The sequence below is a fragment of the Marmota flaviventris genome, chromosome 9 (assembly GCF_047511675.1).
Source record: "Marmota flaviventris isolate mMarFla1 chromosome 9, mMarFla1.hap1, whole genome shotgun sequence".
NCBI classification, from domain to species: Eukaryota; Metazoa; Chordata; class Mammalia; order Rodentia; family Sciuridae; genus Marmota; species Marmota flaviventris.
The window spans coordinates 5,045,198-5,061,041 of NC_092506.1; the positions used below are offsets into that span (position 1 = coordinate 5,045,198).

Sequence of the window (15,844 nt, forward strand, 5' to 3'; positions counted from 1 at the left end):
GGGACGGCTGGGGGACAGGTGCACAATGGGGTAGGGGCCTGCCCCGGCTCCAGGGACTCTGTCACCTCGTGGAGATCCCAGAGTCATCAGGGCTGAGCATGGCAGCCGAGTCCCCACAACCAGGTCAACACGGAGCCCCTGGCACAGCCCACATCAGGTCCCCTTCTCGGCACCTCGAGGAGGCCAGAGCGTGCAGCCTCTGGGGCTGAGGGAGCTCACGCAGGTGCTAACTGGGTCCAGAGGGTCCTCTGACATCTCAGGCCCAAGCCTTTGAGGGTTTTGAGTTTTGCCAAGAAAAGCTCAGAGACCTGAACCAGGATACCCAGGGGACAGCCAGGGGACAGCCTAGGCCCAGCCCGCTCGCCTGGAGGTCTGAAGGCTGCCTTGACGCAGAGGCTTCCCTGGTCCAGTGTCCAGGCCCAGGCCAATGGCAGCAGCTCCAGAGAGTGTGCCTCAGGCCTAGGATCCGTCAGTCACTTGCCCAGCCGTGCCCACAGCCAGCCTTCTAGAAGGTTCTTTTATAGCAAGGTCCAGGCAGCATCCCTGGACTCTGGCAACAGTGCTGGCCATGACGAGGCGAGGCTGACCCCTTCCTAGGACCAGCCATACAGCCCGCATAGGAGCCTGTTTAAAACGGGGACATAAAATGCTTGGAAACCGACAGTTGGGCCAAGTGGTTTTCTTTGGGGTTGTTTCAACAAACAGCCTGCCCCACAGCACCGAGCGCGGCCAGGGAAAGTGAAGCCTTCCCGGCCAGCCCCGGTGGGCTCCTGCTTCTCCCCGCTGCCCTCAGAAAAGAGGACAACATGCCCCTGGGGAGCACGGCTGGGGGGCACAGCCTCCGGGGAGGCACATTCTCTCCAAAATACAAGCGCTGTTCTGAGGGAGGCCCAATGTCACGGACATGTCCAGCTTGATGTCCTCCCTCTGCCACCATCTGTCCCAGTCAGCTGCCCCCAACCCCAATCATGTGGACTCAGCAGAGCCCTGAGGAGGCTGTCACAGCTTGTCACCCAAACTGAGGGGCTTGGACAAGAGAAATTCATTCCCTTGCGGTTCTGGAGCCAGGAGGTCAGAGGCCACGGTGCGGCAGGGACGCGCTCCCCGGGAAGGCTACAGGGAGGCCCTTCCTTCCGCTTCCAGCTCCTGGCACCAGTGGCAACATTGGCACTCCTGGCTTCTGGCCACCTGGCTCCGATCTCTGACTCTGGCTTCCCACAGCCGTCACCCTGGGTCACTGTCTCCTCTTACAAGGACACCCGTGGTGTGACTCAGGGCCACCGTGTACCAGCATGCTCCGTCTTCCCTTGATTACAGCTGCAAAGACCCTCCGTCCAACTTAGGTCACATGCACACGCTCTGGAGCTGGGATGCAGACTCCTCCAGGGGGCAGAGTTCGCCCTCTAGCCTGCAGGTGGCAGAGGGCATGGGGAGGCAGGTGCAGGGAGGGAACCCCCTGGGCGACAGAGCCGCTCCGTAGCTGGGGCAGCAGGAACGGGGCTGAGCTATGGGGCCACTGGCTGCTGTGAGCTGGGAGTTGTCGCACAGGCCACAACTCTGCTGTGTGCCCAAGGCCAGGGCAGCTCTGAGCCCATCCTGGCTTCGTGGGAGCCTCCTGCAAAGGCCATGTCCCCAGTAGGGCTGAACCACAGAAGTGGCCGGCCACCCTGACGGAGGGCCGAGGCCAGGAGGATGCTGGAGGCCCACAGTGTTCTCTGCTCGCTGCTCATCCCGCCCTCGGGTGCTGGAATTCGGGGTTGGCAAGTGTCTCCGTGAAGGGCCAAACTGTTCTCAGCACAGCGGCCGTGACCATCGGGACTCTGCCTGTGGACGACATGCAGACACGTGCACATGGCTGTGCTGGCAGAACCTGACTCGTGGACACCGGTGTCTTCCCACGTCCCCAGTGTGAGCTGCCGGCTATACAGCAGCCCGATGCAAGCACGACCCCGGCCAGAGGCCCAGGTGACTCGTCCATCAGAAAGCACATCCCAACCCCAGGGAAGCGGGCAGGGAGGGCGGCGGGGGAACTGCCCACACCAACCCCTCGCTTCTCCTATAAACCTAAAAATCAAACAGGAAATTAAAAGGCATGTAACAAGCTCGGTAAAAAAACACCCCCCAGAAACAAATGGGCAAACACATGAACAAACTAACAGAGGAATAAACAGTCAATAAACACGGCACTCGGGCAAGTCCTCAGGGATCCGCAAACAGGGAGACGGCCCGGGTCCCACAGCTCAAAGGTGGCTCAATTCCTGGTCGGTGCAGCTCCGCTTCCTGGACAGCAGACCCTCTGTCATTTCCTGAGGACATGGTCATCGGGAAGGGGTGGGACACGCACACAGATTCAGGCCAGGGACATCACCAGGGCTTCACGACCACAGCGAGAACCTCAAGCAAAGATCAGCCTCCACGCCCCACAACGTACCGAAAAAGAGAGAGAAATGCACTCAAACAAGCGAGGGCACCCAGGATCCCAGGCTCCCGAGGAGAGTCACCAACACCAAGTGCCCGTGCCCGGAGAGGACGTGGAGAAACAGACGCAGCGCTGGACACGCCCGTGAGGGATCTGTGAAAGCAGTTCTGAGCAGGAAGAGGGGGCCAGGGACCCCCGCTGAGTGCGGGGCAAACTACGGTCATTTTATTTTCTTCATTATTTTTATGACACTTTCTGTTGGACAGTGACATGAATCTTCCTTTCTAACAGAAAATAACAAGGCTCCGTGGTGGACGCAGGAATCATCGGGATGGGGTAGTGTGGCCCTCCTGGGTTGCTTGGGAGCATCCGGGAGCTTCCTGGGCTCCACCCCCCCTTGGGGCACGGGGACGGGGCTTGTTCAGCTTCCAGGGTCTGAGGGTAGGATGGGGCACATCCCGTCGGCAGCCCCAGAACTGGGCCCAGCGGCCTCCTGGCCTCTGCCCAAGTCCGGGAACAGACCCACGGGCAGGCCGCCAGGGTGCGGCGCTGTAAGGCCGTCCTGGTTAATCCCCTCCACACCCCGCACAGCAGCCAGACGGCAGCTCTCCCGGGGCCTGGCCTGACTTCCACACAGGAGAGGAGGCAGCTGCCAGCCTCCCGGCACTCCCAGCGGCCAGAGGGGCCACTGCAACCCCCCACAGGAAGCCCACTGCAGCTCTGAGGTCACAGGCTGCCCTAAGAATGCCTGGACCCCCACCAGGGGGCTCCTGCGGTGAGGGCACCACCCCAGACCACTCTGGTCTCCTGGCTTCTGGTCATGCTGCCTACAGTGAGATCCGGGCAGGAGGCAAGCAGGCCCCCTTGGCCTCCCTGACGCCCGCTCAGCTGCCCCAACAGGACGCACAGCAACGTGGGCCCCCTCCAGGCCTGGGGGCTGCGTGGGCAGAGCCAGGCCACACTGCAGGCCACCGCCTACTGGGCAGTTCCTAGGGCTGTAAACAGCCTGGCTGTGCGGCTTCCCCTCTGGCAGCTGGCCACATTATTTTTGTTTTTTAGTCATTGATGAAGTTTCTCCACTGCCCCCGAGGGGTAAGTGGTTGGACAAACACTGAGACCGCAGCCCTGCACCTTGGCCCAGGAAACCGCGCCAAGTGACCACAGGGTCACGAGGCGCAAGGAAGTGGCTGGGCCCACCACTGACTCTGCCTGCAACCCGAGGCCCGAGCAGCTGTCCACCATGCGGCCAGCCCCAGCTGCCCAGCAAGCAGGCATGGGAAGGCTGCAGCCCACCAGACTGGCCAGCAGACGCCCTGCCTGCGGCCTGGGCTTCGTCTCCTCAGCTCCTAAATGAAGGAGTCTCCCCTCTGCAGAGGGCCTGGGGCAGCCAGAGGGGGCAGAGTCAGTGCCAGCCTCAGAACCCACCGGCAGATGTGGTCCCCTCTGCCGGCCCCTGCCCCACACACCCGCAGGCTGAGCAGCTGCTTACACACAGATAGTGCCACCAAGGGTCACTGCACCAGCTCCTTCACAGACAGACACACGGTCAGCTCCCAGCTCACTGAGCATCCAGGAACAGCCTGACCTGCTTCCCTGTGATACTTGGACCTTGGAACTCCAGGGGACCAGAGGATCCCGTGACAAAGCCCATGACCTGGATCCCAGCACTTGCCCCTCACTGTGGCATTAAATAGGCCCTGGGGACCCCTTCAGAGAGAGAAGACAAGTGAAGAATAGTGTTGTCAGGCAGGTGTGCTGGCTACCTCCAGGAATTCCAGCTACTCAGGAGGCTGAGGCAGGAGGATCGTAAGTTTGAGGCCAGCCTCAGCAAATTAGTGAGACACTATTTCAAAATAAATAAAGCCTGGGGATGTAGCTCAGTGGTAAGTACCCCTTGGGCTCAACTCCCAGTGGAAAAAAAAAAAAGGTTTTGTTGGGCAAATTAAAGGTGGGACACCTGGATGTCTGAAGCATAGGGACTGGGGTGAGGGACTATAAAACAGTGGGTGACTTAAACGCAAGAGGGGAAGGTTGTGTCCCACCCCTTCAGGCACAGGCTCAATTCTTCAAAAAGCCAGCATGGGGGTACCTTTCCGAGCCCAGATATATAGGAAGGGGTCAGTAGGCAGCAGCGATATCTTGCTGCTGGTTTAAGCGCAGTCCCGTGGCTCCTGAAGCTGGCGAAGACTTGCCAGGCAGGTGGCCCTGCTGCTCTGTACCACAGCCTGGGGCATCTGCAAGAGCAAGCCCCCAGGCAGTGTGGGTGGGGCTCGGCTGGGCAGCCCTGGGGCCAGGGTGCCCAGGCCCATTTCCTGCCTGTGGCTGTGAGCACACTCACACCGTGGTGTCAGGTCACAGCTGGTGACGCAGCGCCCACCCCCACGTTCCCCATGCAGCTTCTGCAAGGTGGGAATGAGGACAGGGCTCAGGGCTGTGCCCAGCAAGGCAGCCCCCAGTAGATCTGATGGCTGCCATCCCCCACCCTGCATCTGTGAGGGGCAGTGACCTGGAGGACAGGTCAGGTGCACTGTGTGAATATGCCACTTCTATGGGTCACAGTTGGTCACTGTCAGTTGCTCAGATGGCACCACCTAAGTCCGGTGCAAAGCTTTACAGTTTACAGGGTCCCTTGGAGGCGGGAACCCAGGCAGGAACAGGTGGACGCCACAGGAGAGTGGACGCCACAGAGGACCTGCACTCCACAGCCTTGTGGAAGGGAGGAGGCCAGAACCAGATGTAGGGAAGTCAACACCCACCCGGTGCCAGGGCAGCTGGGTGGACCCTGGGAGGGGTCCTCCTGACTCCAGCTCTTACCACCAATTGTCCACTGCCCCTGGCCCTTTTCCGGGGCCTGAGGGAAGCAGGAAGGCGGGGGAGCCAGAGTCCCCCTCCCTGAGGAGCGTGGGAGCCAAGAGGCCTGGGGCATGGCTGGGGTCTGGGGGAGCCTGGGCGGTGGGCTGGCAGGAGCAAACCACCGGGTCCATGAGCAGGTAAAGGGCAAATAGGAGGCTGGACCTTTCCAGGTCCCCTCAGAAGACAAGCCCCGGCCCAGAGGGTCCCCCAGCACATCTGGAGCCCCCTGGGCATACGGAACTGGACAGGAGGACAGAGTCACAGGCCTGGTCAGTGGAACCAAGACAGGGTGTCCCAGGCAAGAGCGGCTGGCAGCCGGTGGGCAGCCCAGGGGCACCTGTCCCACAACCCTAGAGCCATCCAAGCCCCCGAGAAGCCTGGGGCCAGATTGGAGCTGGGCTTGGGACCCCAGTGGACAGATGGTGGGAACAAGACCCCACAGGGTCTGCACCGAGGAAGGTGACGTCTGCAGGGCCTGCTGCCCACGGAGGCCCCGTCCCGCCTGTGCCCAGGTGCCGACGGGTCTTCCCCATCCTCCACCCACCCAGGAGCCAGGCTGGCACCAAGACAGAAGAGCAAACCCTGTGCCCCGGGGTTCCACTCCCACGATGTTCCAGAACAGGCAACACTGACCCCGTGACAGAAGTCAGGACGGGGCTGCCCAGGAGCGGGGCGCCAAGTGACACCCCGCAGGGGGGCGCCAAGTGACACCCGGGAACTTCCCGGGAGATGGAAGTTCTGTCTGGTTTGGGGGAGGTGGCCATGCAGATGAATGTGACTGTCAACGCTCAGCAAAACGAACCCTTAACACACGAGCATTTTATCGTCTGCAAGCTGGACCTTGGTTACAAGGGACCGAGGGGACGCTCAGGCTGCTCCTCGTTTCCTGGACCGTGCTGTCCGCCTCCTTGCTATTAAAAGTTCACGGTCTGTGGCTGAGCACAGCAGCGGCCTTCTGTTGGCAGTCACTGCCAGTCGGGGCCGGCGCACCCCAGGGCCTCCCTCCCCTTCCCTTTGACCTACTTCCCTGACCAGCGAGGAGACAGCCAGACTCCGGGAACAAGCACGCCCGTCATCCCGGCCCCGAGCCGGCCTGCGTGCTACCCAACTAATCCACCAGGACGGACAGACAGACGTGAGGGGCCTGGAGACGGGGCCCCGGTGGCCGCCTGCCCATCACACCCAACCGTGGAGCCCTCTGTTCCGCCTGCTGGTTTGGGGGAGGTAGTCATGCAGATGAATGTGACTGGCCACACTTCTTTTAGTTTCCTGTCCCTGACGGACAGACGGACATCTGCTAAAGCTACAGCCTGGCCTGGGGAGGGCCAGCAGGGTGCAGGGTGCCTGGTCTGGCAGCCAGCTCCTCACGGTCACATTCTGGACATGGCTTGGGGCTCAGGGACCCCATAAATCACCTGGCCTGGTCATCACGGCCACGAGCAGCAGGACACATGTCACGAAGCCCTCTGCCCAAAGCCCCCAACAGCAAGGAAGGCAAGGGTGACAGAAGTCAGAGCCACAGGGTGGGGCGCTGGAGGCGGGAGGCAAGGGGCAGCCGGCTTCGGAGGGCAGCGGCCACTCCCAAGTGAGGCCCTGCTACTGCTGTTTTTAGCCCGATCCACATAATTGGAAAAACATGGGGAAAGGCAAAGCCGCCCGTGGAGGCCGCCACAGAGCGGGCGGGAGGGAGGCCAGCCCAGCAGGCCTCCAGGCACAGACGGTCTCAATGCTGCTGAGACCCCAGGGCCATCGGTCACAGCTACCCGTGGGGCCTCAGGACCCTAGAAGCCCCGAGTGGGCTGGGGGGTGTCCACGCGGGGAGGGCTGGGTCTAGTGTCCATGCTCGCTGAGCCCACGGGCACTGTGGGAAGTCTTTCTACAAGCTTCTCGTCCGATCACCGACCACGTGCGGGGAAGGCCTTCTGCTGACCCCGCGTCACAGCTCAGGGGATGTGGGCGCCAGGACCCACCGCCTCCCCTGGGGGACACTGGTGCACCCCTGGGGCTCCCATCATCCACCCACTGGGGTCCTGGCATGGCCTCCATCTCAGTCCCTTCCTTGGGGAAAGCGGTGGACCCCTAGCACTGAGCTGGCTTCAATTTGGCTCAAAATCAGGAACAAACAGGGATCGGGCATCACAAAACCTCCTTCCTCTCCAACACCACGAGCAGGGAATCCGCTTTAAACCCAGTGTGTCTGGCTGTGCCACCGGCCCCCAGCGCCCCCACCTGCTGCACCCCAGCCTCCCCCCGGGCCCAGGACAACAGGGTCCATGGGACAGGGAGCCACAGGGGCTCAGAGCCCCGGGGACAAACTTGCCCTCCTGGGTCGCCCGCCTGCCCGCCCGCCCGCCTGCCTGCCAGCCCATGTGGGAACACTCCCCAGCCCCATCACCCACACCCGGCTCCTCTTGGCACCACCCAGGCTTGGCCTCCAGATCCAAGTGCAAACACTCAGGGAAGAATTGCTTTCTTGGCGTCAATTGGACGCCTTCCTGGCTCCCAGTTCAAGTTCAAATCCAAGTGAAGGTCGTGTTTGCTGAGCAGCCAGGCCTCCTCCAGACACTCCGTGGAGCGCTGCCGTCCCTTTATACAGATGAAGCACACAGAGGCCAAGGCCTTTCACAGCCATGATGTGAATTCAGTATCAAAAGGACGACCGAACATCTTCACGCGACCCAACGTCAGGCGCCCTTTATCCTGGGCGTGTCCGACCCGCAGTCTCTCCCTGCCAGCATCTGCGGCCAGCTCCCAGCTCTGGAGCAAGCCATGCCACCGGCCCCAGTCCGCCAGGTACACGTCCCTCATTCCCAGCGCTCCCTCTGGAATACGTGGAAGTCCCACGGGCACAGTCCCTTCCTCCCTTCCTCAATTCCCCCAGGCCTTTCCTGTAGGCCAGCCCCCCCCCCAAGCCCTTGCCTTGTGACCTTGGTTCTTCGTGTCCTGGAACACGAATGGATTCCATAGTGAAGAGGAGATCCCCACGGGACCTCTGGCGTCCCCTGCCTGCTCCCGAACTCCATCCTCCAACCGGACACCTCGGAAGGCTCCGGGGCACTGGCGGCCTGCCACGGGCACCACTCCCTTCCGGCGGCTCTGACCTGCCTGACTTCCCTGCTGGCCCGGCGCCCTGCACGAGGCCTCTGCCCACGAGACCTCAAAGCCAGGCCGTCAGCAGCAACAGAAAACAGAATCCAGTGTCCTCTTCAGCTTCTTGTGTATAACCAGCTACGACTCCAGGGGCTTCACGGTCACGGAGCCACATGGCCAGCAGCCACAGCCCACGGTCCACATTCCGACCCGTCCCCACGCCCCTCTAGCTGGGGAGCCACAACAACATAGGAGCAGCGGGAGTCGGCAGAAGGTCCTCTGGTGGTCAACCCTGGATTCTAAGCTCTTCTCAGTTCTGTTGACTCCTTCCCACGCCAGCCACCCGGGAAACCTCAGGTGAGCCCGGGCAGGGAGACAGAAGCCACCAACCAGCTAACAGGTGAGAAACCCGTGGTGCGGCCCTGATTGGGACCACCGACAGGAAGCAGTGAGCCCTGCAGTCCACTCTGCTGCAAGACGAGGCCTGGTGCAGGCCCTGTGGGCATCCCGGAGCCTCGCCCTCCGCTGGACCTAACGCCCCAGACAGGGATCTGCAGCCAAAGCGGAGACTCCAGCTCAGCAAACCCAAGTCCCCACTAGGACGCCCCAGCCTGACACAGGGCCTCGGATGGTGACACACACCCTGTCCTCCTCACACTCTGCCCTCCAGGGGAGACTGTCAAGTGCCCTGCCCGCTGGGGGAGTCGGTTCTCCGGAGAGCAGGGAAGGGCCCTGCACAGCTGCATCCGGGGGATCTGGAGGCTGCTGTCCCTGCTGCAGGAGGCCAGGAGCTGGGAAGTCACCCTGGCCGCCAGGCCTGGAGGAGCGCCAGCAGGAAGAGCAAGGCTTGCGGCTAACCCACTGCCGCACCCACAGGTGTCGGTGTCAGCACCGCCTGAGCCCAGGGCCCCGCCAGCCGCAGTGCCGGCTCCTCCAGGAAGCCCTCCCACCCCAGCTGCGACCCAGGGTCTCCTCTCTCTTCATCTGGCTCCCATGGTCACCCAGGGGCTGCCCTGGGCTGGACATGGAAAGGAGTTGACATCCACAGACGAACCTGATGCCCTTGGAGGCCTCTGCTACAGGCGGCCCGTCCCCCGGGCACAGGGGCTCCAGCCGGGGGACCAATGGGAACCAGAGAAGAGCGAGACCACCACAGCCCAGACCCTCTGCCTCGTGGGGCTGGGAAAAAACAGCACCTGCCCATGGCCCCCCATGACAGCCCACCCCAAGGACCCCTGCCCGGTGCAGGCAAATCCAGGCCCCAGCAAACCCACCCCCGCTCTCGCAGGCCTGCTGTCGGCCACAGGATCTGAGTCGTGGGGACAACTTGATGCGGGTTGTGGGTGGTGGACGTGGTGCCACAGACTGTGCCAGCCACCCTGCCCAGTGCTTCGGATCACTCACAAGCTGGGTCCTCTGTGGGGGCCCCCGATGAGGACAGGGGCCACAGCAAGGCCCCGGCCACTCTCTGCTCCCGGACCAGCAGGCCTCTGTAAGCCAGGTGGCCTGGGCAAGCCCTGGGGAACACCAGGCTCCTAGAACTACCTGCCACTTACTGTGGGGCCCCCAGGGTGGTGACTGGCCCTAAGTCTTCTCATCTTAAAACACGAGGGTTAACCCTACCCAGTCAAGCTGCTCCCGCAGCCACCTCAAGAACCTGCAATCTACCCTGAACCTGCTCAGTCCAGACCCCTGGGGTGGCCGAGACGCTCAGGGTTAACCTGCCGGGACCTCCTCACTTGGACCAGCTACACAATCAGCTTCACCGCCCCAGAGGGCCTCAGGATAGACAAGGAGCTGGTCTTCCCAGATGCTCCCCCAAGAAGCCAAATCACTCACTGACACAGGAAGTCAGTCCATCACTCCCCACCTCCCACCTGGTCCACCAGCATAAGCTCCAGAGGCCAGAAATTTTGTTTGCACTGCTCTCTCCAGGGTACCAAGTGCCTAGAATTGTGCAGCACACAGCAAGTGCTCAATAAATGCTCTAAATGAGCAAAAGGATGAACAAGTGAATGGATGATGGGTGGGCGGTGGGTAGATGGCAGGTGGGTGGCAGGTGGGCAGGTGGGTAGATGGCAGGTGGGCAGGTGGGTGGGCAGGCGGGTGGACGGCAGGTGGGCAGGCGGGTGGATGGATGCACACAGCAGTCAGGGAGCTTCTCGGGCAGCCCCCAGCTCTGAGCAGCTGGAGTCCCACTGGAAGAGAACCAGAGGGTGGGTCCCCACGTCTCCAGTTTTACAAGGTGGTGCCCCTCTTTCCCCCAACTCAGGAAAGCAAGGCCTCAACTGGGGACAACAGCCCAGCTGTGCCCTGGGGCAGCCAGAACAGCTGACGGCCCTGGGGTGGAACAGCATAGTCACCTCCACCTAAGACACGCCCTTCTAGGAAAGAGAAGCCGCCCACCGAGACCCAGAGAGTCCTCCCCGAAGCCAAAGTCCTGCAAGGGGCAGAGGGGTGACCCCACCCCACCAGACCACAGCCCCCACCCACCACCACACACGGAGGCAGACCACGGCCCTTGAGAGCAGAGGGGCTAGGAAGTCCCTGAGTAGGGACCCCCAGGGGCCTGGGCAGCAGCTGGCCCAAGGGGCGCAGTCCCTCCCCCATAGACTCCAGCACAGGGAGACCCCGGCCCGGGCCGTCTGCTGGGAGCCAGCCGCCGTGAGAAGCCCCTGCCTTCCTGTCCTTCTAGTGGAACAAGGTGCAGAAGCAGGTGCCTTCCCCAACCCCCACCAGCTGGGCCCTGTCACCTCCACAAAATGGGGCTGATCCTATGGATGGCCACTTTCCTGACTTCTGCTACTGACCCCCTCAGCAGACAGGCCCCGGCCTCAGCCCCACAAGCCAGACCAGCTGAGCCGAGCCTGAAGCAGCCCTGTGACGGGACGACTCCCCGAAAGCCCACCCTGAGCCTGACACCCGGAAACTCAGCAGGCGCCACAGAGGGGGACACTGGCTTGCTGCAGGACAATCGCAACAGGAGCCCCGCGGCGGCCAGGGCCCAGGACGGCAAGTACGGGGCGGCGGCGAGCACAGGGGTGGCGAGGCCTCTGAAGCAAAGTCACCCGTGCACGCGGGATGGAGGGCCCCATGTCCAGGCAGCCGGAGGACAGTCCCCAGGGAGGACGCTGGGCCTGGATCTCCACAACAGACAGCGGCAGCAGAGACGCCGTGAAATCAGACGCAGGGGCAAAGACGAACCGCGAGTCCCTGTCCCCACGGAGGCATGTGAAGGAGCAGAGAGCAGGAGACAGAGCCCCGCGGTGGCCGGCAGGTCCCAGCGCTCGGGGACACCCGCCTGAATACAGACTCGGCAGCGCCTGAGGCTCTGCTACCTCAGCAGGCCACGCTGACCCCTGTCTCCTTTGGGGCACCTGGCTGGCCACAGCGCCTCCTGCCAGGCCAGGCCAGGCCAGCCCAGGCCGCGCGGCCTCACCTGCCTTGCACGTCCGGCCGTCCTCCTGCAGCTGCACACCCGTGGGACAGGCACACGCGTAGAAAGGCTCCCTCGGGGACAGAAGGCACAGGTGGGAACAGCCGCCGTTGTCCTCCTCGCACTGCGTGTGGACTGGGGAAAACAGAGAAAGTTCCAGAACAGGGTCAACGACCACCCAGACCCCACCCCTGCCCTGCCCTTCCCTTTGATTCCAAGCAAGACAGTATCCTGCCTCCTCGTCCACCCCCCGAGACAGGGTGTGTCCCTCTGCCCCTCCAGTGACATTAGGACCCTTCCGCCTGTGGACCAGTCCAACCCACCTCACCACTGACCACCCGCCAAGTCGGCCTTCAGCCTCATCAGCTGCCCTATGGTTTCTCCAAAACTGGCCACGACTTTCCCAGCCCCGCTTCTGCCCCTGGAGTGGACACTCTCCCCACCCTGGGCTCCTCCAGCAAGAAAACCTTCCCCCCTCCCAAAAGAGCCGTCCTCCTCTCCCAAGGCAGAAGCCCAGGACCTGCCCGAGTGGCAACAGTGGGGGACCCCCAAGAGGAGAGCTCTGTCCCCTTCACGTGCCAGGACCCTGCGGGCTCCATGGTGGTAACTGTGCTCAGGCCTGGGGGAGCCTCTCGGGGGGCCAAGCTCAGCATCTCCCCAAACCCTTCTGCAACCAGGAGCAAATGAAACTCAACAAATGCTCCTAGGAGCCCTGCTGCCCGGGGGAAGGGTGGACTCCGCGCCCTGAAACACAGTTAACGGAACAGCCTGGCTGCAGGGACGCCACCTGCCCACGCTGGCCGGGGAGTGAGGGCTGTTCTCACCGGAAACCAACTCCAGGGAGCCCCGCCCTCCCCCTAGCCCTTACGGAGGACGGTTGCTCCCTCTGCACCCCTGCTCTGGAGTTCCAAGTTCAAGCCTTCTACCATGGCTTGGCTAGAAATCCCCATTCTGGGTCCCTGCTGGCCCCTCAGGTCACCCGTCTCAGCATCAGGCTGAGCGCCACCAACTTAGAGCAGACTCTTCATACAAATCCCACTTTGGGCCTCTGGAAATCCCACTGCCACCTCGGAGCCTGGAAGTAGCCCCACGTGAGCTCTCCAGAGGGCCTCTGTCCACCGGCCCAGATTGCCCAGCTCCACGCACACGCCCTCCGGCCCAGCAACTGCCCTTGGAGACGCTGCCCCCAACCCCGGCGTGGCTTCTGCAGGGGAAGAGGCTCTGACCTGCTGCAGGAGGGCCACACAGCACCTCCCCAGGGGAGGGCGGACTCCACCTGGCCACCCCTCCCGGGCCCTCCAGGCACTCACAGGAAGGCTGCCGCTCCTGGCTGAGCACCTGGATGTCCATGGGGGAGTAGAGGGCGCTGAGGATCTCCTTCCTCTTCTCCCCGGTCCTCTTGTTACAGGCGTGGATGGAGCGGGTCTGCCAGTCCGTCCAGTACAGAGTGTCCCCGGAGAGCGTCAGGGCAAAGGGGTGTGTCAGGCTGCCCTCCACCACCTTCTGCCTGCAGGGGGGGAGGCAGAGGGTGAAGGTAGCAGCCAGGAGAAGCCCCGCCGAGAGGCGAGGCCAGCGAGGCCAGGGGAGGCCGACGAGGCCAGGGGAGGCCGACGAGGCCTCGCAGCCCAGAGCAGAGGCAGCAGAGGCACCGGCTCATCCCCGAGAGCCCGCGGCCGACGGTCCCAGGGGAAACTGAACTTGGCCTCAGCACGAGAAGAAGGTCTTCTCCTCCACGTGCTTAGAAGGCCCAGCAAAGAGGCCACATGTAATGACCCCTGACCCGGGCACCCCCGGCCGGCAGCGTTTCTAAGTGCAGGACCTCTGGCTCCCAAGAACCATGGTCCCCCTGTGGAGCTGATCTGTGCTCTCGGGGGTGAGGGGACAATGTGTCAAAACAGCCAAGATGCAGGCTGCAGGAGACCCAGGAGGCACGGAGGCCTCCAGTCCCCAGAGTGAGCCTGAAACGGGGCCTTGCAGGTCAGTCACGCCTTTAGATGACAGAAGCCCTGGCTGACCTCTGACCTGAGCCAGAACTGCCTGGCGAAGCTGCTGCTGACCGCCAACCCCTCCCTGCAAAGACACCCACGTGCTGGTTTGGGCTGCGAATCTCAGGGCCTGTGGTTACACAGCAACAGACACTTAGCACGGGAGGCCAGCGTGGTGTGATGTCCACAAGTCTGTGCAAGTGGGCACCCGCCTGTGTTTGCAGAGATCCAGCCGGAGACCTCCCAGGAAGGGTCACCTCCGACCTTGGATCCACTCCTGCCAGGCCAGTGCACACAGGTTCTGCCCTCCCAGGAGGATCCCCCAGACCTGGTGCAGAGTAGGCAGGCGGCGCCTGGCAGAGAGTAAACTGCCTTCGCCTGCACATGAGGACACTATCTAAAGGGTAATGAAGCAGCGGGCTGCTAAAGCTGAGTAACCCAGAAAGCCCTAAAAGCAATTACCCAATGCAGGAAAAATCCCCCCTATTCACTTACTCGTTGATCCATTTTACTGAGCATCTACTATGTGCAAAGCCCTCTGGCAAGACTGGGGTTTACAGTGATACTAAGACAGGCCTGCTGCCGCCCTCGGGATGCTCATGGCAGGGCGGGGTGGTATGCACGTGGTCGGGTGAGCCCTTCACAGCCCTATCAGGCCACAAGTCCTTACTGCAATTCTGAAATTCAAAACATTCTGAAAATTGAAAGCTCCTGTCACTCATTTGGCAGCAAAACGTGTTCTGAATTCCTCAGGTCCCCAGAGCTTCAGATGAGAGCCTCGGCCCTGAGCTAAGAAGGCTCACCTTTGAACACCCTGGGGGCAGCAGGGTGCTGGGTGGGGTGGGGAGTGCCCCTGGCTGGCGGTCACTCACCGGAAGGAACCGTCCAGGTTGGCGCGGTGGATGAAGCTGAGCTTGGCATCAGCCCAGTACAGCTTCTGCTCCTCCAGGTCGATGGTCAGCCCGTTGGGCCAGTAAATATCTGAATCCACAATGATCTTCCGGGTGCTGCCGTCCATCCCCGCGCGCTCGATCCGGGGCGTCTCCCCCCAGTCTGTCCAGTACATGTACCTAGAGGGGAGGGGGGATGAGAGGAGATCTCACAGAGCCGTGTACGGGTCTCACCTCTGACGAGCACCCGGACAGCTCTCCCATTAGGGGTGACCAAGGACAGGGCTCAGAGGGCAGTGCTCAGCCGAGGATTCGGACAGCCACACGCTGCTTAAGACACAACAGCTTAAGAGCTTAAAACGGTCCCCAAGAACAGTGAGAAGCGTGTCATGACTCGGGGCGACTCACCCCGTCCCAGAGGCCCGGGGACCCACACAGACCAAGACGACGACATCACCCGGCGACCCCCGTGCGGCGCTGACCGTGCATCTCCAACCTGCTCAGCGGGCGGGTCCTGAGCTCTTAGAGAGCTCCGTGTCTGTGTCGGGGCAAACCCGGAGTTTCTGCTCCTGAAGCTCCGAGAATACACCTCAGAAAGGTGGGTCAGAGCAGAGCGCGCAGGGCGGAGCCGGTCAGCGCTCACACAGGAGGCGGCCCCGGGAGCCGAGATGCCCGTAAGCGAAAGAGCCGAGCGGAGAAGGCCTCACGGCACAGGGTCACACCTGCGTGACCCTGGGAAAGGCGAGATACACACGGATCACACCATGGGGGTGACGGGGCGGGGGTGGGGGACAGATAGGTGGCGAGCCAGTGGTTTGGGGCAGCGACGCTCTCCTGAAGGCAGGACACTACACGCTGTCCAAACCCACAGACCAGCACCATGGACCTCACCCCCAAGTCAGCCTGGGACCTCAGGCGAGGATGGAGACCACTTGGGCTCACAGGTGATAACATGCTGCTCTGCGGCGAGCCCACGGGGAGGTGGCTGGGGGCGGAAGCCCATGGGGAGGTGGCTGGGGGCGGAAGCCCACGGGGAGGTCCCTGGGGGGCATGCGAAGTGCCCTACATTCTGCTCAATTTCCTATGCACCCTAAACTGCTCTGAAAATAGTCCATGAAGAAGAGCAAAGCCCGCGTGTGCGTACAGGACGGCAGCGTGGCCTGGGCGTCTG

General features: G+C 62.5%; 1 protein-coding gene across 2 annotated transcripts in view; it reads right to left on the reverse strand.

Annotated features, from left to right (window-relative positions):
- Lrp5 (LDL receptor related protein 5) overlaps positions 1–15,844 on the reverse strand; it is a 97,722-nt gene that overhangs the window by 46,159 nt on the left and 35,719 nt on the right. The window contains exons 3-5 of one of the 2 annotated variants that reach the window (XM_027944051.2): positions 14,656–14,853; positions 13,109–13,305; positions 11,802–11,933 (exon numbers count right to left, since the gene is read on the reverse strand). In XM_027944051.2, the coding sequence (XP_027799852.2) occupies positions 11,802–11,933; positions 13,109–13,305; positions 14,656–14,853 (527 nt within the window). Of the gene's footprint in view, positions 1–8,199; positions 8,377–11,801; positions 11,934–13,108; positions 13,306–14,655; positions 14,854–15,844 lie in introns of those variants that run through there. The other variant, XM_071615991.1, reaches the window with a different exon arrangement.